Source organism: Lepidochelys kempii, chromosome 1 (genome assembly GCF_965140285.1).
Source record: "Lepidochelys kempii isolate rLepKem1 chromosome 1, rLepKem1.hap1, whole genome shotgun sequence".
Classification (NCBI taxonomy): Eukaryota; Metazoa; Chordata; order Testudines; family Cheloniidae; genus Lepidochelys; species Lepidochelys kempii.
In genome coordinates this window covers 261,697,574-261,722,618 of record NC_136380.1, presented here as the reverse complement: position 1 = coordinate 261,722,618, position 25,045 = coordinate 261,697,574, and the positions used below count along the sequence as shown (strand labels likewise).

General features: G+C 51.6%; 1 protein-coding gene across 4 annotated transcripts; it reads left to right on the top strand.

Annotated features, from left to right (window-relative positions):
* The first annotated feature begins 5,715 nt into the window (after window positions 1-5,715).
* On the top strand, window positions 5,716-24,962 carry PMM1 (phosphomannomutase 1). 4 transcript variants are annotated; one of them, XM_073327202.2, is made up of 11 exons: window positions 5,762-5,851; window positions 8,095-8,217; window positions 9,346-9,548; window positions 9,834-9,951; window positions 11,387-11,463; window positions 11,763-11,854; window positions 12,652-12,751; window positions 14,527-14,602; window positions 17,636-17,751; window positions 18,603-18,682; window positions 19,754-24,962. In XM_073327202.2, exons 3-11 carry the CDS (start codon window positions 9,492-9,494, stop codon window positions 19,857-19,859), a joined length of 822 nt encoding a protein of 273 aa, XP_073183303.1. In that variant the 5' UTR covers window positions 5,762-5,851; window positions 8,095-8,217; window positions 9,346-9,491; the 3' UTR covers window positions 19,860-24,962. The 4 variants fall into 4 exon arrangements, with proteins under 4 accessions (XP_073183305.1, XP_073183303.1, XP_073183304.1 ...); XM_073327201.2 differs by having other exon boundaries at window positions 5,769-5,851; window positions 6,543-8,217; XM_073327203.2 differs by lacking the exon at window positions 8,095-8,217.
* The last annotated feature ends 83 nt before the right edge of the window (window positions 24,963-25,045 follow it).

Below are 25,045 nucleotides of genomic sequence, written 5' to 3'. Positions count from 1 at the left end.
GCAGAACTCTAATTATTGTTTTCCTCTTTGCAGATGACCTTTAATTACAGAGAGACAAACCTTAAATCCGAACAGATAAAGTTGGCAAATAACCTGGTTTCAGGATTCTAAATATGAGTACTTCCATCTAAATTCGTCCATGGCTGTTAGGAGAAGGCCACATCAGTGCAAAGCTAGTTTTTTCTAGAACGTGCCAGACATGCACTCATCTTCACTACCAGAACACACCCACCATTTGGGTTTTTTTAATATAATAAGATAACTCAGTTGTTATCCTGCTGTAAAATCCCAGTGGAGACAAAGGGCAGGCAGTTTTCACCATGATGTAACTAGGGAAGGTCAACACTATACCCCTCCACCCATCTTGAGCTTGCCTACCTACACTGCAGGGAGAACTACAGAGCCTTGTCTCCACAAGGATTTTACAGTAAGATAGCTCATGTGCATTAGTTATCTACCCACTGGGTGAAGCAAAGCAGGAACAAGGCATTCTTTTTCTGGAATAACAGTGTTTACACAGAAAGTTAACCAGTAATAACTCCATGTGTAAACAAGCCCATAGTTAGGGCATGTTCTTTGACCTACATAAACATTCAGCCACCTAACTGCATGCCAGCCACACTAAACACAGCTTTCTAATGTACCTGGGGATCACATACTATAGCTAAACCCATATTTCCAGCCTGGTAGAACACGATGGTCATAAGCAGACTACGGCACAAGTAGAACGGAGAGAACCCTGTAGATCAGACATAAATTAACTGTGAGAGCACCAAAGTCTGGGGAAATACAGTAGATGACCCAATCCCCTGCAACTCCACGCCCCAGCGTTTGGAACGGAGGAGTCCTGCTCACATCTGTTACCTAGTATGCAGTTCAGCTTTACCAGTCAGAGCAAATGGACAGCAGAGTAGAATAGACACCTCGAAGGGAGGGATTAAAAAATCAGAGATTAAAGCACACAAAGACATTAATGGGGATGATATAGGAAGGGGCTCTTGGAAATGCAAAGGGGGGTGGAAATCAGATGGAGAGTGTCACATTCTATACTAAAAAGAAAAGGAGTACTTGTGTCAACTTAGAGATTAACAAATTTATTAGAGCATAAGCTTTCGTGAGCTACAGCTCATTTTATCATGTAGCTCACAAAAGCTTATGCTCTAATAAATTTGTTAGTCTCTAAGGTGCCACAAGTACTCCTTTTCTTTTTGCCAATACAGACTAACATGGCTGCTACTCTGAAACCTGACATTCTATACTGAAGCCTGGAGGCTGTCCTAACCATATACCCTCCCAGCTCATTCCGGTCCCACCTGGATTATTCCAGTATCCCCAAAGTGACAGCAAATAGCCCAGACCAAGCTCACCTTTCAGAATCTGACCTCCTCATCTCCTGCTCCTCAGGAGAGAACAGTAGCTGTGGCCCAGGGTAAACTGAGGGAGAACAAAGCCCATGCACACACATCTTGCACAAGCCAAGGCCTTCTGTATGAAGATGGTGGGTGTGTCTCTGTTTCCCTTGCTCTGTTTCCTTGGATATAGAGCAGCCCAGGGACCCCGAGTCCCTCATTAGTCAGTTGTACAGGATAGTTAACAAAGTGCATTCGAAAGCACCTGAGATTCATTGTCTCCTGGTTGCTAATTACCAAGGTTCTGTCTTCTTTAGTAAAGGGGCAAGGTCAGACTTTCAGTGTTACTGGGATTCTCCCACAAAGAGTAAAGCTTGTTTGTCCGGGAATCAGCCCTTTCTCCTGGGCTGGTCCGAGACTGTGGAATAAACTCCCTCAGGAACTAAGGGCCATCACAAGCCTCTGTATCTTCTGCTCCAAGTGACCAGTCTGTTTCTTTGACCTGCCTTCTCTAACATAAACACACAGCAGCAGGTATATAGAGATCAAAACGAAACCTACCAAAAACATGACACTCCACTATACACGCTTCTCCTGCTGGGAAGAGGATAAGAGAACAAACAACACGACAGATGTGTAGTCACATTTCTTAACGCACCACTGGCAGGCACTCAGATACGAGCACAGTATAAGAACCTCGACAGAAAGTTCCACGTATGTTCATGCCACTTATTTGTATTGTGATAGCGCCTAGGACTCAGAGTCCTGAAGCATGACCCCCTGTGCTAGGTGCTGAACAGACACAGAAAAACAAGATGGGCCCGCCCCCAAAAGAGATTTCCAGACCCTCCCACATTTAGCCACTTGCAATAATTGCCTCTTCAAAAAGGTGCTCCAGAATCCTCTGCACCAGAGATGCTTCATAGGAGATGCTATGGGAATTGGCACAACAGCTTATGAATGATCTCTGGCAGGTGGGGAGGAGTGGTAGAAACTCACGGAGCAAATCTCCACTGAAGTGTACCACTGCACCCTAGTAATAGTCACCTTGGTAACATTAGGGATACGGCTGCCTGCTGTGTGACAAGGTTATATCTTTTGTATGATCAGGCCAGGTGATAACCCAGGAAATAGAGACAAGTCTTTTACCAGCACTTCTGTGGGTCACAGTGTTAACACACAGTATCAGAAGAAAACAAAATCTTTGACAAAAATGGAGGAAGTGATGTCATCTGAATCCCTCAATCTGGCACAGAACTGGAAGAAATGGTTGCAGATTTTACTGAAAGCAAGAAATATTGAAGAGAAACCAGACAGGTGAAATGTGGTGGGTCCAGAGATGTTGAAGCCCAACAGCACATTCCAACGAGAGCAGGAGAGCAAATATTCCGAAATGTCAAGAACACTGCGATCTATGTAAGAATGCAATTTGGGAAAGATATATTCTTTACAAGAAGCTGGGGGTGAGGTGAGACTATTGACCATTATGTACAGGCCTGCATAATAATGTTAAATCACATGAACTCCAGATGGACCAAATTATTTGTGGTATAACTGATAACCAGGTCAAAGCAATATAACTGGAAGATAGACTTGACTTTGCAAAGAAGAGTTGACACTGAAAACTGTGTTTCCCAAGTGAAAGCGTTTGTTAACATGTTAGCTAATTTGCCGAGTCTAGGCATGGCTTGAGCCAGCTACTCAAGAGTGGGGCAGAGCAGTCTTCTTGGGCATCCACTGCTTCTGTTACAGTGGTTGAGGTAGAAGAAAGACCCAGTCCAGTAACGATGAGCAGACACACCACCTGCAGTTCCCTTGGCAATGTCAGTTCACATGCTGTTCCCTAACCCCATGCACCTCATTAGCAGCAAAGGCCAACACAGACACACAACAACCATGCTTTGTGAACGCCACTGGCTCCCTATTTGTTTCAGAGCATAGTGCAAAGTCCTATTCCTAATCTACAAGGCACTGAACATACTTGGATATAGTTAGTGCAGAGAATGCCTTATCCTGCGCAATCCCTCAAATCAGCTACATTCCACATGGCTATTATTGATGAGAAAAGATGACCTTGTGGTTTAGGCACTACATAAACACTCAGGAGCTCGAGGTTCAATTTCCAGATTTGCCACAGATTTCCTGTGTGATCTTAGGCAAGTCACTTAATCCATCTATGCCTCAGTTTCCCAACTGTTCAATGGGGATAGTGCTCCCCTACCTCACGGTGGTGTTCTGAGGAACGCTCATTAATTATTGTGAGGTTCTCAGATCCTATTGTGACAGCCCTGTGTAAGTACCTGTATAGATGCATAACCCAGACACTGGGAACAGAGCATTGTTAGTGGCAGAGCCCCAGCTGCAGATCTCTGTCAGAGACCAGACTGAAGCCAAACCAGGTGTTGTGCTGATCAAACCATGCCTTTTCCATAAAGCCTTCCTCAGAAATGATACTATCCAATCAAACACACAGTCATGCTCCTCTGTTCCAGAGGAACTGGGAGAGACAAAACACCTTTTGTTCAGGGTTTTGGTGTGGCACAGAGATACCATGATGATAGGTGTTACATCAAACTCCAGAAGTGGTGAGATTGGCTAGCTTTTTAAGACTGAACCTTGATTTACTTTCCTCACTGATGGAGCTGTTTAGCTGTAAAGCCCAAGGCTGATTACCTCAGGCTCATCACAGCATCCACAGCAGCTGCTGTCTTGTGCAGCTTACAAATGCAGTTAATTTAACTGTAATTGGAATAAGGGATTGGTCATTCCTACCTCATTATTTTCCAGCCTCCATGATCATCACGAGATTAGATTCCTCTTTCCAACAACCCCCCAGTCCCAAGGTGTCATAAAGGGAAGGGTAATCACTTTTCTGTATACAGTACTATAAAATCCCTCCTGGCCAGAGGCAACATCTTGTTACCTGTACAGGGTTAAGAAGCTCAGCTAACCTGGCTGGCACCTGACCCAAAGGACCAATAAGGGAACAAGATACTTTCAAATCTTTTGGGGGAGGGGGAAGGCTTTTGTTTGCTCTCTCTTGGGACTGGGAGAGGCCAGTCAGAAATCCATCTTCTCCAACCCATCCTAATCCAAGTCTCCAATATTGCAACCAGTAGGTAAACCAGGCAAGGCAGATTTTTATCTTTTGTTTAGTTTATCTTTTGTTTGTGTGTTTTTTCCCCTGTGTTAAGAGGGAGGTTTATTCCTGTTTTCTGTAACTTTAAGGTTTTGCCCAGAGTGGGATTCTCTGTGTTTTGAATCTGAATACCCTGTAAAGTATTTTTCATCCTGATTTTACAGAGATGATTTTGACCTTTTTAAAAATAAATAAATAAATAAAATCCTTCTTTTAAGAACCTGACTGATTTTTCCATTGTTCCAAGATCCAGGGGTTTGGGTCTTTGATGATTTTGTAACAAATTGGTTAGGATATTATTCTCAAGCCTCCCAAGAATGGGGGTGTGTAGGGCTTGGGGAGATATTTTGGGGGAAGACGTCTCCAAGTAGTCTCTTTCCCTGTTCTTTGTTTAAAAGGCTTGGTGGTAGCAGCATACTGTTCAAGGACAAGGCAAAGTTTGTACCATGGGGAAGTTTTTAACCTAAGCTGGTAAGAATAGGCTTTAGGGGGTCTTTCATGTGGGTCCCCAGATCTGTACCCTAGAGTGGGGAAGGAACCCTGACACAAGGGTATGTGACAACTGTAGCCACTGGCTACGGGTGACCTGAAACATAACTACATCTTGTCCAGTCTCTGCTACTATCCCCTGGGGTACTTTGCAGAAAGGGTCAAAAATGACACTGATGTCTAGTCTAACAGTCCCTCTCAGGGTAAAATCTGCTGCTCTGTGAAATCAATTCCTGAAAAAGACTTTGAATAACCGTGGGGGCGGGGGAAAGAAAATCGGGAACCTTCCTTTTCATCCACTGCCCGAAAGCTCGTGCAGTGTTGCTGGGGGCTGTTCAACAGCCACTGCGCTCCACCCCAGAGACGGCTGCACTTTAGTGGTGGGCGAGCCAAATTCTGCCCTTATTTTCTCCTGCCATCCCACCCAAGCGGGGCGCTCGGCTGCGTCGCGATCGAGGCTTAAAACACGTCCCACGGTCTCCGAGATGCTGGGGGAGCTTTCGGCGCGGGAGGCGCCCGCCACTGGCAGCCTTATCGTCCCTCCTCGCCGGGCCGGGCGCGGTCAACTCGTCCCGCGCCCCTGGTGGCCGTCGTCGGGCTGCCGCAGCGGGCTCCGCCGAAGGGCTGCAGGGAGCCGGGCGGGCCGGGGTGTAAGGGCCGCTTGGCTTGTGCTCCCACCCCCCGCTCGGATCCCGCCCATGCGCCGCGATTGGCCCGGACGGGGCGACGCCTCCCGCCCGCCCGCTCTCCCTGCGCGCCGTCTGCAGCGTGGGGCTCGGCCGGCGCCGCAGCGATGGCTGGCGCCGAGCCGCCGAGCCGGGAGCGCGTCCTCTGCCTCTTCGACGTGGATGGGACGCTCACGCCGGCTCGCCAGGTACCCGCCCGTGGGCCCCTCCTTCCCGCGCCCCTTGCCCGTCCTTGAGCAGCGCGGGCAGGGCAACGAGAGGAGCCGGCCGGGGAGGTGTCCGCCCCGGCCCCGGCCCTCTGCGGGTGCGGAGCGCGCAGCGGGCTCGGGAGCGGAGTGCCTGCCCGGTGCCCCGCGCAGAGGCGCCATATGGCCCAGCTGGGAGCCTGTCGGGTCTAGCGCAGTGGGGAGCCCGGACTCCCAGCCCCTGCGGCCCTCCACTGAGGAAGCTGCCTCCTGCGGCGTCTCTTCCGGGGCTGTTTCTCCCTCCTGAGCGACAGGTCCCCTAAGCCCCGCCTGGCAGTGGGGGGCGAGATGGAGTCAGAGCTCCCCAGCCAGTGCTGCCCCCAGCACGCCTGCTGCCCTGTGTTGGAACCCAAGCGTGCAAGCTCGGGGCCTTGTTCTAGCAGGTCTGGAGCCCTGCGCTGCCTTTCTGTGAAATACCCTGTGGGTGGAAGAAGGAGACTGTGCAAGGCCACGTAACCATTGAGCACCAGGGATTCTCTTTGCCTTGGCTCTTTGGATTTAACTGTAGTTTTTCTGTGTTGTAGAGTGATTTAACATGGAGAACATTTATTGCTTCTAAAAGTGAGGGGCAGATGGTCCTAGGAAGGGGCTGACCCCCTATGGGCAAGGGCTGAACAAGCTTCCTCTCATGCAGCTCTACGAATGCACCGCTCTGACCTGCAGCAGCCTCTACTATTTCACTCCTGATCCCATAGCTCTGCTAATGCCCTCCCGCTGCTGTTCCTGTTCTAGACTGACAGGCATAGCTCTGCCCGTGCTCTCACTCCTGCCCTGCTATAACCTTTGCTATTCCTGCATCTTCCCACACTGTTCTTCCAATGCACTATGATCCGAACATGCCGCACTCCCTGCTACTCCCATCCCAGGCCTCCCCCAAACAGAGGTTTTTCAAAGGTGCCAATTCAGTATGCTTATATTGTGCTGCAAACTGGTGTGTCTCAGCCTTACCTTAAACCAAAAAGCTCCTTTCATAGGCAACCACCCCAAGGTGTCAGCCCAGCTGGCTGGACGCACACACCACAGGTTATATTTGATTAAAGGAGATCTGGCCACCTTTCTAGTGACCTGCACACTTGCCCCTCCCACAGCCCACGTAGTGGCACCTTTTTGGTTTTATCTGGGACAAGATCTTTACATCACCTAGAGACAAGAAGGGGCTAGATGACAGGGTCTAACAGCCTCTTAGGGACCTGGTATGTCTACACTGCAGTTAAACTTCTTGGGCTGGTTCATGCCAACTGCCTCAGACTCACAGGGCTCCAGCTAAGGGGCTGTTTAAGTTGCTGTGTAGACATTCAGACTGCCCGAGCTCTGGGACCCTACCGCTTTCTCTAGCACAAACATCTACGCTGCAATTAAACAGACCCTTCGCCCAAACCCCTTGAGCCCAAGTCAGTTTGCACCGGCCAGCTACAGTTTGCGGCATAGACATATATTTTGGGGTGAAATCGCCTCCCTGCATCCTAGTTATTTTGGCTTTTGGGGAAATAGAAAAAATCTCTGATTAATATGTCAAAGTTCCTTTAAATTGCTGCCTGCCGTATATTTGTGATGCAATAACCAGTTTACAGCATCTGCTTGGTATTAGAAGCAGGGAAAGGGGAGAGGCCTGCTTTCTCCTCACAGCCTGCAAAAGATGCTGGAGCTTTGCAAGGAATGAGAGCAGGTCTGGTGGGCCTAGCTGGCAAAGCCTAGAAGCATCTGGCTCTTCCAGTGTAATCCCACCTGTATTCCACATTCCTTTGTTCTTAGCCACTCCAGGATGAAGTTCTGCCCCTGGCCCCGCATCCATGTATAAACTGTTCTGAGCCCCACTGTAGTGAAGGCCTCTTGCCCACACACAGACTAACCCCACAAGCCTCTTCTTTTACGGCGACCTTGTCCACTATGGGACTAAGTTTGCCCATCTGTATGTTATGGCCTTGTCTACACTAGAGGGACTTACCAGGCCAAGATCTGTGTGGCCCCCTTGCATGCTTGTAAAACCTGTTCGGCCCACAACACGCAAGTGCTCTCAATGGCTTACCTGTGAGCCAAATGCATTTGGATTAGACTAGTGTGTACATGCACATGGTGCGTGAGCCCAGCATAATGGGGCCTGTGATGAGAGCCTCTAACTGTTTACCCAATAGAAATGACTTGCTTTAAATGGAACACAATATTGGATTTACCCTGAATCATTTCAGCCTGCATTGGACAGCACCAGAACAGACCACACAGTCCTCTTCCTACTGGCCCACAGGCCACTGGTGACCTTTTGAGATCTCCCAGAATCCACTGCTGCTGGCAGCTGAGCTGGGAACTGTGGGGTAGGTACGCAGATGACACTGCAGGGGAAGTAGCTTAGAACAGCACCAGTGTAGATGCAGTGCCAAATGGACATGTTGAAGTGTTTGAGTCTAGACCAGCATCATCCCACCAGCTCAGTTCTCTAGTGGAGACATGACCTATAGGTACAAACCAGTAACACTTCCCTGCCTTGCAGATGGATTGTGAGGCTAGAATCATGTTTGTCAGGCTCTCTGGGATCCTCATGTGAAGATGCTGTATGGGAGGGCTAAGTATCCATGTGATTAACTACACCAACCTTTAAAGCTTGTTATTCTGTAGGGGGTGATACAGAAGAACACATGTCCCCAGGCCAAAGGAAGGGGGAAGAGGGGAGGCGCTGTTGCTGGGTGCAGTCAGCCCTCCAGCCTTAGCAAACTACCTTTATCTAGAGAAGATAAACAGCAGGGTGGTGGCAGAGTCTGCTCCTGGCAGACACATGTTGCCCAACCCTGCGACAGTGGGATGCCTCTCCTCTCCTGCCTCAGCATGGCTTGCGACTATTCTGGCCAGACCTGCAGGGGGAAGTTAAAGGCTTGGTGGGACCTGTGCTGCTTCAGCTGGCATTCTGTTAATGGGATTAGGCAGTAATGGGGCAGCCCTTCAGTGGGAGGGGAAGGGAGCAAGAGCAGGCCCCTGACTGCCGCCTTTGTTATGGCCCCTGCTGTCACTGCTTCATCTCCAGCTCTGTTACAGTGAATTCTGTGATGCAGTTTGGTTTGTCCCTATGGGGAGCCAGCCCTTAGGACACTTCTCTGCCTGGTTCCCAAATGTTTTGGGTAGGATCTCTCCCACTTGTGAGGGATTATTGATGTATAGGCACTTCCCACCCCCTTAGTTAAATACAGAAAAGGGCATATATTACCACTTTGTGTGTCAGGGCAAGGGGAAAGACATGGAGCAACAGGATATGCGGGAATGGGGTGCCAATTTACTATTAATCCCTTACAAATGGGGGGCACATACACGCACTCCTTTCCTTGTTTGTCTCTTCCCCCTCCATCAGTCCTTTGCTGTTTCTTTCCTCCATATCATTTTTCCACCCCTCCCAGTGTATTTTTTCCTCCATGCCCTGGTGGTACCCCCTTCCTGTTCCCATTCCCCCCCAGATGACTGTGTGCTGCTGGGCTTGGGAAGATGACAGCGCCCATTCGTATCACCGTGGGACTAGGCCTCACATGCTGCCAAGGCTGAGCTGAATGCCGCAGAAGCAGAGAAGAGAAGTGTGGGTTCATGGGATGCTGCCTGCAGCTCCATGTGTGAGCAGCTCCCACAGCCCACTCACAGAGGCTGCTGTGAGAGCAGAGAGAAGGCAGGTGGCTTTCAAAGAACCCCTTGCCACTTCGTTCAGAGCCATGGAAGGCCATCTGCTGGGGGAGGGAATGATGGCCAGATCTGGGGTTATGCAGCTATTCACAATTCCAATGCACCTGGTTCCCTGGACTAAAGTGGTGCTCACCAGGCAGGGAAATACTGTTAAAGACTAGTCACTACTGGCTGGGAACGGCCTTCGTTGGAGGCCCTGCTGTAAGTGGGCCAGAGCTTGTCCATTACTCTGGCTGTATTCTGACCTGCCCTCTCGCTCCTGCCCCTCTAGAAAATTGATCCTGAAGTGGACAAGTTCCTTCAGGAGCTGCGTGAGAGAGTCCAGATCGGCGTGGTGGGAGGCTCTGACTACTCCAAGATAGCTGAGCAGCTGGGGGAAGGGGATGAAGGTGAGACGCTCCCCCTACCCCAGATCAGGAGAGTGTGGGAAGGGGTGGGGGAAACAGAGGGTGGAGAGAGAGAGAGAGGCTACTCTCCTTTGCAGGGAGGGAGGTAGTTTGGCTTGTGTGCTGTTGGTAATTACATGCAGCTGTAGACACCTGAACACTGAGTTTGATTCCACCCACAGAGAGGATAAAATGGTACCCACAGAGAGCGCTTGCACTGCTACCCATTGCCACTTGTGCTACTGAGCTCAGAGAGTCGCCCCCAGGCAACCACTCTTGCGAGAAGCGTAGCACTTGTACCTAAGGGCCCGCTCCTGCTCCCATTGAAGTCACTGGAACCAACAGAAATTTTGCCGTTGAGAGCAGGAGCAGCTCAGCCGACAACCAGAACTGTGGCTATCCACATCAGCAGAGCTGACCTCTGTAACGGAGCAGAGGTGCACATGTAACCCACCGTGTTTGTGTCTCTCTCCTGGGCCAGCACATGAGTAGTCTTCGGCTCCAGCAGCTGCAGCATGTGCTTTTAGCTGTCATGGGCCTGCAAAGAGCATGGGAGGATAGAAGGAGGCCCATTTAGAGTTTACCTTCTCTTCCCTACCTCCAGGAGCAATATAGTCCTACCATCTCCAGGTCTGATCAGCTGTAACCTCCATTAGTTCCATAGCCCATTCATTGACAGTCTGAGTAAATGGAAAGGGAATGGGCACAAACTCTCTCCCATGCTTGGACATGCTCTGTTTTGGAGGTCTGAAGGTCCTGAACAGCAGTGGGAGATTGGGCAGAGTGTTTGGATGAGAAGGAGCGACTGGGGAATTGACAGCTGTCCTCTCTTCTCACTTTCCTTTTTCCCCTTTTCTAATATCAGCATAAAATCTACAGCGGAGTTCTGAAATCCTCTTCCTAGCTCCTTAGCAAAGAGAGGCTGCCTGGTGACACAACTCATGGCTCAAGGGAGCATGAAGTTAATTGCAGAGTCAGCAACAATCTATTTATTGCTGGAGGAGAAGCTAGGGTTAGATAACCAAGTGCATTGCTGAGGGGAGGGTGCGGGTGGGGATGGGAAAGGGTGGAGGCAGGATGGTCTAGGAGAATGAGCACATGGCTGGGAGTCTGGCATTCCTGAGCGCTAATCTCAACTCTGCCACTAACTCCCTGCAGGGCCTTGAGCAGGTCGCTTCTGCTGTCTGTGCCTTTGTTCCCCATGTGTAAAATGGACATAACATCCAGGGAGTTGTGAGGCTCAAGGTCTGTTTGCTCAGCCTACGGCCATGGAGTAAAGGCTCAAAGAGCTCTGAATCCAGCCAACATCCATCGCTCCGCACTGCTCCATCGCCGAGTGACGGACGAGGTTTTGCTAATGTTTTTTCTCTCGCCTTCATCTCCCTTCCCCCCCCCCCCCACCCTGCTGTCCCCTGCCCCATACACCCATTCCCCACAGTCATCGACAAGTTTGATTACGTCTTTGCAGAGAATGGCACCGTGCAGTACAAGAATGGGCAGCTGGTCGCCAAACAGGTAGGCCTAGCTTACTTGCTATGTCTCCCACCAAGCCACAGGAGCTCTTTCCCTGTCTTCTCCACCAAGTCTGTCTCCAGTTCCATCAGCACCAGATGAAACCAGCCATATGCCACCATCCAGAGCTCTGCCAGCTCCACTCCCCACCAAAGCCTCCCTACTCCTTCTGTCCAGTCATCACCATAGTGGGCATCCTGGATGAATTTTGTAGAATAGCTCAGCCCACGTGCTTTGTGGCAAGTTGATGGTAGTCTTGGCTTCATGTGACCTCTAACCTTTTCTTCCCCCTGCTCCCAAAGGCTATCCAGAATCACCTGGGGGAGGAGCTTTTGCAGGAGCTGATCAACTTCTGTCTCAACTACATGGCACTCCTGAAGCTGCCCAAGAAACGGTAATAATCCTCCTGTACCCAGCTGCTGTTCGTGTACCATTCAGATCCAGGCAATTGGACATCACACTCCCATTTAGAATTGCAGATCCACTGGCTTTGTTCTTGGCCTCATTATCTGTATTTTGATAGCACCTAGAGGCCCTAACCAAGAGCAGAGTCCTGCTGTGCTGGGTGTTGCAAATGCACAATTTAAGAGACAGTCCCTGTTCTAAAGAGTTGATGATCTAAGTAGACAAACCAGGGGATGGAAGAGTGGAAGTATTGTTATCCCCTCCTTACAGATAGGAAACTGGGGCACAAAGATTATGACTTGCCCAGTATCACACAGTCTGTGGCAGAGCTAAGGATTGAACCCACGTCACTTGAGTCCTAGTGTCTTAACCACAAGATCAGCTTTGCTCTCGCATTATCTTAGCTTCCAAAACACTGCTCCCTCCCCCTGAGCTCTGGCTTAGATTGAGTTGACATGTTTCCTTCTCTCTAAAGACACCCTGTCATTCTGGGACAACTCCCCTCAACTCTGTATCAGCAAAGCTTGGCTGTGATTAATATCCCAGTGATGTGCTGCAGCAGTAAAAGTGGAGAGTTATTTATTTCTGGGCTTAGAGCGTGAGCACTTGATACCTGAAGCATGAGGATAATCCTGTTGTCATTTTTAGCCTGCTTAGTGTCCCTGCAAACATTCCTTACATCACATGTTTTACAGGCACTCCTATTTTAATGGTTCCTTCTCTCTTCCCTTCCCAATTCTTAAAAAAAACCAAAACAAACCACCATGGACATCTACACATGCACAGCGGGACCTTCATAGAGTTCCGCAACGGAATGCTGAACATCTCTCCCATTGGCCGAAGCTGCACCCTGGAGGAGCGAATAGAATTCTCCGAGCTGGACAAGGTAACTGGCCAAGATTCACCCTCCCCTCCTCCATGACTGGGCATTAAGTTGTGGGGCGTTGACTATTTCTGGCCATGTAATACCACAGCACTCGGGTCTCATCTTATATCCATGCCGACGACTCTGTTGCCTGTGGGCTTGCCTGCATAAGCTCTGGAGGCTGAGGCTGTGATAAGGATGGGAAACCAAAGGAAATATATAGATGAAAGAACTGACCTAATCTGCTGCCACTGATCAAGTAGGAGTGCAGGCTCCCTATGTGGAGAAGCTGTCCTAAGAAGAGCCTCTCATTTTCAATGGTGTTTCTTCAGTGTCATGATTAGAGATGATCTTAGACCAGAACCTCAAAGCCAGCAGCCCTGAACTTAGGTAGTGAACTTACAGCTCAGGGCCCATCTCCAGTCACAGCGAAGCAGCATTGTCAACTGACATCATGTCCCATTCCCCAGCCCAAACGGAGCAGGTGTCTCCTCAATGGGCCTTCCAGACCAGGACCAGTCTCCTAAACGGATCTACAGAGCTCTCAGATCCTTGCAAATGCTGGCTGAACCAACCTATCTATGATGGCTTCTTTCTCCCCTCCCCAAGGGCAGAAGGGGTCAGACTACGTCAAGACATGAAGGCAGATAAGTGGGGAACCTATGGACTTTGGGTCCTGAACTGGGCCTCTGAACCTCCAAGGGAGAGCAGTGTTGATGGTGAAATGCATTAGCTGCCAGGGTGGGGTGGAGTGCAGGAAGGGGCTTTGGTTTGGGGTTGCTCAACAGCTGACCTGGGGTCCTCTAGGCTAGGGATGGGTAAACTTTTTGGCCTGAGGGCCACATCTGGGTATGGAAACTGTATGGTGGGCCATGAATGCTCATGAAATTGGGGGTTGGGGTATGGAAGGGGGTGAGCGCTCCAGCTGGGGGTGTGGGTTCTTGGGTGGGGTTGGGAAAGAGGGGTTGGGGATGGAGGAGGGTGCTCTGGGCTGGGACCGAGGGGTTCAGAGGATGGGAGGGGGATCAGGGCCTGAGCAGGGGGTTGGAGCTCAGGGGTGCAGGCTCGAGGTGATGCTTACCTCAAGCAGCTCCCAGAAGCAGCAGTGTGTCCCCCCTCCAGCTCCTACACGGAGGCGCTGCCCCATCCGCTCCTATTGGCTGCAGTTCCTAGCCAATGGGAGCTGTGGGGGTGGCGCTTGGGGCAGGGATAGCATGCAGAGCCTCCTGGCTGACCCTATACATAGGAGCCGGAGAGGGGACATGCTGCTGCTTCTGGGAGCCACGCGGAGCAGGGCAAGCCCTCGATCCCGCTCCCCGGCTGGAGCGGGACAAGCACTGGATCCTGCTCCCCACCGGGAGTTTGAGGGCTGGATGTGGCCCCTGGGCTGTAGTTTGCCCACCCCGGCTCTAGGCTGACATGGCCAAGGCTAATGTGGGCTGGCTACAGCAGTGTGGGGAGGGGAATCATATACAGGGAGAAATGAAAGTAGCATGAATACAGAGGCCATTTCGAATCCTCACAGCCCATGCTGAATGCCTTCCTCGTCCTCCCCAACAGTTGTCCTGGGTGCTCAGTACAGGAGACAGAGGAAGGAGGTTGTACTTGCTGCTAGGGTAACAAGGAAATTCTGGCCTGGAAACTGGGATCAGAGCAGAGAAACTATCCTGGTGATGCACAGAGAGAGGCTTGCAAGGCCTGTAGGTAAATCTAGACAATCAATGGAATGAGGCCTATCAAGGATACAGTCATTCAAAACCTCCTATCCCGCCATCCTCCTGTTTGTTCATCTGCAGAAAGAGAGGATCCGTGAGAAGTTTGTAGCAGCCCTGCAGAGGGAGTTTGCTGGCAAGGGCCTACGGTTCTCTCGAGGTGAGCAGAGTGCTGCTGTGGGGTTTCCCTGTGTGATGAATTTCCTGTTGAGATCTTGGAAGGGAATGATGCCAGGGTATTTCCTGCTTAAAAGTAGTAGAGCGTCTGCTTGAGTGAACGTCAGAGGTGTATTCCCAGTGGAGATCCCTGGGAGGGGTATTGCCCATGTTCATCCCTGAGGAGGGATCTCAAGCCCTGTTTCCTATTTAATGCATGATTATGGTCCGAAAACCGTAGATCTGCTTCCCTGGTATCACTCGGATGTGCTGGCTTTAGTGACACACTAAGTTTTAACTGTATTTTACTTCTGTTAGCTGTACTGAGCCAACACAGTTCTGGACAGAGCTTGAATCTGTTCTGTCTCAGACAGCAGCAACAGGATTGCTAACTGCGTTCCAACTACAGAGCCAAATTCTACCTTCAGTCCCACCTACGTAACTGCACTGAATCCACTGGTGCAGGAGAGTGGAAGAACCCAGCCTGAGTCTGAGCTCCCAGGTTGTGTTTGCAGGGGTGACTGTTAAGAAAACGGCCTTTACTCCATTTGCAAGGAAAAGCTGCATCTTGAGTCACTGAGAGGCAATAAATGTGGAGCCCAGTACACCATTTTATGCAGTCACTCACTTTAATGGCCAGACTTTCAGGAGTGCTCAGCCCACAGCCACCCTCACGGAGCACAGCAGGAGGGGAGCACTCTTGGGTCTTTCCACTGAAGTGGAAGGTCATCAGGCTGGGTGAGTGACAGGGCTGAATTCTTTAAAGCTATTCACCAGGGAAGGTAGGTATGGCTGAAAAAGGGAAGGCACTCATCAAAAAGAAAGCACATTACTAGGAGTGTAGCAGGGATGAGTGATGGGGGAGCGTGGTGGAGGTGGCACATCATTTGCCACCCTATGTGTAATTCAGAGTCCCCGAGACTCTGCGCTCGGAGGAGCCTGCATCTCTAGGCAGTATCCCCCTTCGCTGCCCCAGTAAGAATATCTCGTGATCCCTGCCAGCATTTACACAAACCATTTGTCATAGCAGAGAAGGACAAAGGCATTGCAGTCCTGTTCTTCTCCTCAAATGCACATGGAACAAGAACAGAACAATGGTCCTTTCTCCTATGACTTTGGTAAGCTGCCAGCAGTAGGCTAGGATTGTAAGTAAGCACACAAAGATAATGGGAGCTGCGGGGGCTCAGCTCCTCTAAAAATAAGGCATAAAGTGTTTAGAGTACCCCAAAGTGGAGACACACAAAATTAAGGACTCCTTCTGAAAGGGAAAGGAGTACTTGTGGCACCTTAGAGACTAACCAATTTATTTGAGCATGAGCTTTCGTGAGCTACAGCTCACTTCATCAGATGTTTACCGTGGAAACTGCAGCAGACTTTATATACACACAGAAATCATGAAACAATACCTCCTCCCACCCCACTGTCCTGCTGGTAATAGCTTATCTAAAGTGATCAACAGGTGGGCCATTTCCAGCACAAATCCAGGTTTTCTCACCCTCCACCCCCCCACACAAATTCACTCTCCTGCTGGTGCTAGCCCATCCAAAGTGACAACTCTTTACATAATCAAGTCGGGCTATTTCCTGCATAGATCAAGGTTTTCTCACATCCCCCCCACCCCCTGAAAGGGGTGTGCACAGAGCTGAAAAGTGGCAGAGCTGGCAGAAGGCCTCAAGAGTTCCTGGAGCCCAGTCCCCTGCTCACACCACTGAGCAACAACGAGACAGAACTTACTGTCCTTGAGTGCCATCTGTCGTTCCCTCTGCATTTGATCTTCTAGCCCTGCCAGTACCAGGAGCCCCTCTCACTGCCCAGCTCTGCTTAGAGACAGAGCACGCTGACAATATTTTCCATATCTGAATGCATATGGATGTATTAAAGGGAAGGATTACATGTAGGGCTCCAGCCTAGAACTTAGAGACCTGGGTTCAATTCCTAGTCTGCCCCAGGCTTTCTGTGGGACCTTCAAGCAAGTCACTTAGTGTCTCTGTGCCACAGCTCCCCCCCCATGTAAAAGGGGAGGCTAGCACTTTTCTCAACACCCCTGTGAGGTAAGGGAGTTACTGTGCAGATGGGGCCATGGAAGTACTGTGGCAGGGGTCTGTCCCAAAGCACACCTCCTCATGGCACAGAATGGCCCTGCAGGCACCCAGCCCTCAGTTCCCTCCTAGTTCTCCCAGGAACATGGTCGTAGCCCAGAATACTTGCAGTAATGTTCCCCTTCTTGGGGTTCAGTTAAGGCTTTAGGAAATAGTTGGTCTCCTTTGGCCCTTTCAGGCCCAAGCCCTTCCCTCTTGGGGTTTCCTGTTTCACCCTCCCTCTAGGCCTTCAGGTTTGCAGTTCCCCCTCCAGTTAGCTCATTACTAGGGAGCGCTGTCATTCCCACTTCAGCTTCTGGCCACTCTGTGGAGTTTTTTCCCCAGGTGTCTTGCCCTGGTGTCTCAGTGCCATTCCTCTGGTCAAGGGATTCCACAGCTCCTCCATGGGTTGTGCACAGAGTCAAGTTCCCCTGCCTGCTAGGATCCAGGCCTACTCCACAGAGTCTCTCTCCTTCCACTCTGCTCAGCCAACAGCTGGGTTTTATCCTGGATCAGGAAGTAGCTCCATGACTAACACCTGGCCCCCATTCTCCAGCTTCTCTGCTGCCTCCTTAAGCAGCTGTTCTTTAAAGGGGCCATGTCATGAAACAGGGTTGGCTAGCCCCAGATCCCACTACACCTGATAGGGGACAGACCGCTCTGGTACAGTACCCATGGCAGATTCCTCTGGAGCACCACCAGCCTCACTGTTTCCTGCTTGTGCCCTTGGCTGGAATCACAAGGGCCTTGCTGACGCCACCACAGCCCATTGTCATAGAAACAGCAGCTGCTGTCATCCTGATAATGCATTAGAGACTCGATCACCATGGCTGGGCTGGTGCCTGCCTCCACATCATGGACAGACATTTCCCTTTGCCCCAGGGTAGCGAGGTCTGGAATTCACCCCGCACCCTTCCAACACCAGCCTGCTGACCTAACAACCTCCCTCCTGCTGGCAGGTGGTATGATCAGCTTTGATGTCTTCCCTGAGGGCTGGGACAAGCGATACTGCCTCGACATCCTCGAGGACGAGAGGTTCGACACCATCCACTTCTTCGGGAATGAGACGACCCCAGTGAGTATATGGGGGGGGCATTTCTCTCCTAGGCTGGCAGCCTCTTGGAGGAGAGGGCAGGAGTCCTTCCCCAGCCATATGGGACTTCACCTAACTCCCTTTGGAATTGCCCTCTAGTGGGGGGGGGGTCTCTCTAGTGCGAATGAGGGCCTGCAACTGTACCATAGCAGGCTGCAGTCCCAGCAGAACTCACGTCCCCAGGGGAAACTGAGTGCTGTAAGAAGTGGTGTTGGGGATTCACCGGGTGGCTCTCTTCCTTCTGAGTCGTTACTGACCTAGTGGCCCAGCACAAGTCTGGGAAGGGTTATGCTGCTGATGGTGCCATGTAACCAATGAGCTGTAAACCAAAACCTCGCCCGCTTCCACAGAGGCTTTTCAGTTTAAACAGGAACGGCTCTGCCTACTCTCTGGAATCGGTTACAAGATGATCCTTACCTACTGCAATAAGCTGACTTGGGCATCTCCACTGACGTAGGGGGAGTGGTGTTAGCCAAGCTCCGGCTTGGGTGACTACATTGTGCTGTTCTAAAATTCTCCCATCATTTCAGATGGGTGTGGTATTCTTCACTTCCTATCCTAAACTGCTCCACAGTGTTGTAGCTGCAGAACAGTGGTGTAAGCAGGGACCTTTCCCACATACTCCATTCGCACAGTTAACACACTGTAGCCTGTTACAAGCTGCTACGTTCTCCTCCAGCTGCAGAGGTGGCTGCGTTTCAGTGGCAGATGAATGACCCTTCTACAGAGTCTCCAGTGCATTGGAGATTGTGCAAGACAAAGCAAGTGATAGCTAGAGAGGGAGTTATGGTTGTGATTACTACCCTCCTCCCTATTTTCTTTTCCCCCTACAGGGAGGGAATGATTATGAGATTTATGATGACCCCCGGACAGTAGGACACAGCGTCCAGTCTCCCCAGGACACAGTCCGAAGGTGCTGTGAGATCTTTTTTCCAGAGAGAGCTAATGAATCGTGACTTTGATACCCCTTCTCCAGCACCCCGCCTCCCGAGATCCCACATCATGAAAACCACCTTCATTCGAGGCCTCTGTGCAGGGCCCTTTTAAGAAAGCTTTCTAGAGCTGGTTGTGAGGGAAGGATTTAAACTGAGGTGGAGGAGGCTATAGGGAGGGGGGTTATTAACCTTCCACTACCCCCAGTTACAGGTGGGCTGTGTGGGACCAGGCTCCTTTCTGCTGCCATCAGACTCTCTTCCTTTTCCAGGTGAACGTTCAGTTCTTGGTGGGAGACGGTTCCCTGCTCTGTTCATCTGAGGCATTTGTAGGGGCCAATCACTACAATCTCACTCTCTAAACATATTTGCACAACGGATGCACTCCTCATCAGTTAGCACCTTTTAAATAGGAAGCAGGGTCTGGGACCCCCATAAGTCAGGTGGTTCTCAGACCTCTTCACACAGCAGACCAGTCCTTAAAGGCAACCTGCAAAGGGTTTTAAAAAATGATCAGGGCTGTAACCCCATGCTCTGGGTGTCCCTAGTCTTTGATTGCCAGAAGCTGGGAGTGGGCGACAGGGGATGGATCACTCAATGATTACCTGTTCTGATCATTCCCTCTGAAGCATAGGGCACTGTTCACCGTCAGAAGACCTGATCATGGCTAGATGGACCATTGGTCTGATCCATTATGGCTGGTCTTATGAGCTTGTACCCTTTTTATATATATAAACAAAAAATATAGAAAAAGGGTGCACTGGATTTCTGTTTTTGTTTACACTAGAAACATCAGGAATGTTGTGCCTGATCTCTTATCTTGTTGGAGGACTTGTGGGAGGTCTGTGGGGGTTTATTCTGCCCTTAGCACCTCAGTTGAAGAGGTTGGGAAGTGGAAACTTTAACAAAGACATTCTTTTAACCATTAGGCATTGGAGTTGGATGGGTATTAAGTTTATATTTAAAAAAAAAAAAAAAAAAAACAACAAACACCACCTCTGGCAGTTTCAGCAATCTAAGTGTTATCCCCTTTTCTATCCCAATTGCTCAAGTCTTCCTGGCTGGAGAAGCTATGAAGTGATGACATCACCAGACACCCTTGGGACTGCCAGCCTAGACAAGAGCTCGATTTCTAGTTCAAAAAACCTCACCCTTTAAAAAGCCAACCCAACCCTTTCAAGCGTTCTTTATCCAGCTGGAAACAAAACACGGAACAGCTCTAATTTGCCCCATTCCCTTTTCCAGTCACCTTTAAGGAGGCAAAAAGAACAGGAGTACTTGTGGCACCTTAGAGACTAACAAATTTATTAGAGCATAAGCTTTCATGGCCACAGCCTACTTCATTGGATGCATAGAATGGAACATATAGTAAGAAGATATAGATATATATACATACAGAGAAGGTGGAAGTTGCCGTACAAACTGTAAGAGGTTAATTAATTAAGATGAGCTATTAGCAGCGAGAGAAAAAAACCTTTTGTAGTGATAATCAAGATGGCCTATTTAGACAGTTGACAAGAAGGTGAGAGGATACTTAACATGGCTGCTTTCCCCATTCAGGAGCTTATCTGTGCAGTGAGTGCAGGGTTACACAGCTTCCCCACCCCATGGTGCTCTGCCAGTGATGAGCTGCCAAAATCTTAACAACCGGTTCCCTCCTCATCCCACGAGGAGGTCATGGCCCTCCCCCGCCCCCCAGGACTCCTGCCCCATCCAACACCTGCATTCCTTGATGCCGCCCCCCCCCCCCCCCAGGACCCCGTCCCATCCTCCCCTGTCCCCTGACTGCCCCTGGAACCGGGCAGGAGGGTCTTGTGGGCCACCATAGTGGGTGCCCACCCCGCCTCGTCTCGCCCCTAAGAGCCAGAGGGACCTGCCGGGGGGTAAGGTGGGGCTTCCCGGCAGTGCTTACCTGGGACGGCTCCTGGGAAGCATCCGGCAGGTCCCTCTGGCTCCTAGGGGCGGGGAAGCGTAGCTAGGTGGGGAGCAGGGGGAGCGGCTGCTCCCCCCACTGATCACATCAAAAGTGGCGCCTTAGGCGCTGACTCCATGGGTGCTCCAGCCCTGGAGCACCCACAGGGAAAATTTAGTGGGTGCAGAGCACCCACCAGCAGCTCCCCACCCGGCCTCACCTCACCTCCACTCCGCCTCCTCCCCTGCACACGTCGCCCCGCTCTGATTCTCCGCCCCCTCCCCCAGCTTCCTGCGAATCAGCTGTTCGCGCGGAAAGCCTGGGAGGGCTGAGAAGCAAGCGGCGGCTTTGTGCTCAGGCCCAGGGAGGTGGAGGTGAGCTGGGGCAGGGTGGGGTTACCTGCTGCAGTGCGGGTGGCCCTCCTCGTGCCCCCCCCACCCCAGCTCACCTCTGCCTCCCTGGGCCTGAGCACGAAGGCACCCCTTGCTTCTCAGCCCCCTGGCTTTCTGCGCGAACAGCTGATTAGTGGGAAGCCAGGGGGGCAGAGAAGCACAGCAAGGTGGCACGTAACTCAGGGGTGGAGGCAGAGTGGAGATGAGCTGGGGACGGGGACGGGGAGCTGCCGGTGGGTGCTTTGCACCCACCAAATTTTCCCTGTGGGTGCTCCAGCCCTGGAGCACCCACAGCGCCACTTTTGGCCGGTTGTTAAATTTAGAAGCCCTTTTAGAACCACTTGTCCCTTGCAGGACAACCAGTTCTAAAAGGGCTTCTAAATTTAACAACTGGTTCTAGCAAACCAGCTCCAGCTCATCACGGTGCTCTGCCCTGCACCCACTTGGGACTTGCCTGGGGTCACCTTTCCCAGCGGCCCACTACTGCAAGGTGGGCAACGCTGGCTTCCCTACTCAGCTGGGAACGCAAAGGGCCTTTCCTCAGCAGTGCTAAGCTTCACATGGAGTTGTGTGCGCTTGGCCTTGCTGGGCTCCCACTAATGCACAGTTCAGCACCTACCACCTGAATATTGCTCCTCGTGGTAGCGGATGCAGCTCCATGAATCTGTTTCAGAACCACTGTAGTAGGTGATGCCGTGCCAACCGTGGGCTACCATTAGGCCCCCTCTCTGTTAGAACCCAAACCATATTAGGGACCAGGTCAGCATGTGGTGGGCTTCCCCCCATGCCAGTCCACAGCAGAGGGGAGTCCAGTACACCTCGCAGCCACAGCACCAGGCTCTTCAGCTCTGGCTGTAGAGGCTCATGGATTTAGCTGTGGAGGCCCCTTCTCCAAACTGCACTGTTGGCCAATGCCGGGGCTGTCACAGCCCTGCTTTTAAGGCTGTGTAAGTGGAGAGGCCGGGCTGGCTTTAAGCAGTTAGCCTGGCTGGGGTAGAGCAGAGCCCACCCTGCTACCATCCTTGGCAAAAGCAAAGATTGAGCCAGGTTGCCTCCTGTTCTAGCCTTTCCTTGCCCACAGGCCCCCATCTGGCCTGGCAGCGACAGCAGTAGGGAGGCAGCACCATGGGGGGAAGGGGATGGGCTTGTACCAACATTTTCAAAAGCCACCTCTGACTTTGGGGGCCTAACCCCAACCCCCCAGGCCCTGCTGTGCCAAGGGGCTGAGCACATGGTGTGCACCTGCTCAGTGCCTCGGAGAAGCAGGCCCCAGGTGGCTTAGCTTGGCTGCCTCCCATTAGCACAGGCCCTGCTGTACTAGACTGATGTGGGCAAGGGCCCAAATGCAGGTGTGGAGGGAAGGGGCAGGACTGGGCTCCTTGGGAGGGGTTAGAGTGGGTGAGGGCCTGTGCCCTGCCTGAGCAGCAGCTTTCAGGAGCGGAAAAGCCTCAGTTTGACCACACCCCATGGTTACATTCCTAGGAAGCGCTTGTGTGCACCGCTTGTTCCTAGAGCCCTCCCTCATGTAGTCACTCTTCCTGCCCCCTGGAAATACTCACCAGGTGCTAGTTGTCAGACCCCTCCCAGGGGGCTAGAGTGGGGTCTGCATGCCCCAGGGCACATAGCAGGTGAGAGGGCCACTCTGCCAGCGCTAGGAGGAGCTGGGAAGGGGAATCCACCCATCTGAGTCCTGACACCATGCCCTGGTGTGGCTTCTATCCGCACACAAGCATGAGGAGCACCCATCCCAGGTGTGTCACCTCTGCCCTAGCAGGGAGTGCACGGGGGGCGATGGTGTTACGTGAGAGGGAAGATGGGAATAATTGTTGGTCTAGAACAGGGGTCGGCAACCTATACGTGCCAAAGACAGCACGCGAGCCGATTTTTAATGGCACGCTGCTGCCGGGACCCCGGCAGGCAGCAGCATGCTATTAAAAATCCTGCCCGCCCCAGCCCACTCTTCTCCGCACTCCAACCCCCCGCAGGAGCAGGGTGAAGAAGCTTGGTCCTGCCAGCTGCTGCAGGGCAGGCAAGCTCCCCCCTCCCAAACCTCTTCCCCCAGTGTGCTGGGTTCCTGTCCCTCCTCCTCTCCCTCCCTGCTGCCGATCAGCTGATGAGGGAGGGGGGAGAAACAGAGCTGCAGTGTGCTCCTTGCTCAGGGGAGGAGGCAGAGAAGAGGTGGAGATGGGGCCTTGGGGAAGGGGGCTGGATTCAGGGCATATCCCCTCCAGCCCCCTTCCGTGAGCCACTCTGGGCAGGGGGCTGGGATCACCCCCATGACCCTAGCCCGCACCCCCAAGCCCTCTGCCCTGAACCCTGCTGCCCCGCACGACCCTAGCCCTCTGCCCTGACTCCTGCACCCCCCACACATACCCAGCCCCCCCACCCCATGCTCTGACTCTTACACCCCCCACATTCTCTCCCCCACCCTGAGCACCAAACGGGAGCTCCTGCACACACACACCCCACATTCCTACCTGCACCCCTCACACCAAATGGGAGCGGCCCAGGTGAGCACTCCACACTCAAACCTCCTGCCCAAACCCTGAGCCCCCTCCCTCATTCTAGCTCCTAGCCAGACCCTACACCCCAAACCCCAGCCTGCTCTTTCACCCCCAGCCCTGTGCTCAGTGCACTCCCACCCTCAGCTCAGTGCAGAGAGAGAGAGAGAGGAAGAGAATGGGCTAGAACCAGGGAGAAGGTAGGTACCCACTCTATGTGGGCAGGGCTGGGATCCCAGACTGGCAGCGGGCTGAGCGGGTCCGGCAGCCGGGACCTTGGCTGGCAGGAGCCGGCAGACGGAACCCCAGACCGACAGTGGGCTGAGTGGCAGCGGGCTGAGCCACTCAGCCCACTGCTGGTCTGGGGGTCTGGCTGCCGGCCCCTTGCCAGCCAGCGTCCCGGCTGCCAGACCCGCTCAGCCCGCTGCCAGCCTAGGTGAATAGAACCCCAGACTGGCAGCGGGCTGAGCGGGCCAGCGGCATAAGATCAGCATTTTAATTTAATTTTACATGAAGCTTCTTAAACATTTTGAAAACCTTGTTTACATACGACAATATTTTAGTTATATAATATATACTTAGAGAGAGAGAGACCTTCTAAAAAACATTAAAATGTATTACTGGCACACGAAACCTTAAATTAAAGTGAATAAATGAAGACTCAGCACACCACTTCTGAAAGGTTGCTGAGCCCGGTCTAGAATTTAGCATCTGTTTTTTTCCATGTCTGTTTCCTAACCCTGTATTTGTAACCCTGCTGGGCAGATCTCACTGTGACAGGTGGAGAGGGCATGAAGTGGGAGCCCTGTCCTGTCCCTCACCCCCCCCCCCACACACACACACACAAACACAAACACACTCCTCCTCACAACAACAGGAGACAGAGCATTCAGTAGCCCATGAAGGGCTACAAAACAGGGAATATGCCTCCTTTGCGTTATACCTCTGACTAGCCACGAGGTGGCTGGACCTATTAGCACTCCCCTCTGCCTTCCCCCCTGCCCTGGGATGTAGGAGGACTCTCCTTGTACTAAAAAAAAAAAGAGGACTTGTGGCACCTTAGAGACTAACCAATTTATTTGAGCATAAGCTTTCGTGAGCATCCGATGAAGTGAGCTGTAGCTCACATAAGCTTATGCTCAAATAAATTGGTTAGTCTCTAAGGTGCCACAAGTGCTCCTTTTCTTTCTGTGGATACAGACTAACACGGCTGCTACTCTGAAACCTCTCTTTGTACTGTCCACAGCTTGTACTGTCGTGATATCTACCACGATTAAGCAGGAATGTGTGTATCAGAGTTATTGCTGTGTGTGTGTGTGAACATCGATTGATGTGTCAGTGACCAAGGAGACAGGTGGCTCTGGTCACATCTGCAGTAGAGCCAGGCAGCTCCTGTACAATTGATCCCAAGTGTTTAAAATAAATTTATTTAACAAACATTAAAATATTAAATGTGGCTAAGGAGCGCTCTGTGCTTTGTACCGCAGTACTCTTGCAACCCACTGGGGCCAATCACAGCAACAGCTAGCAGGGTCTAGT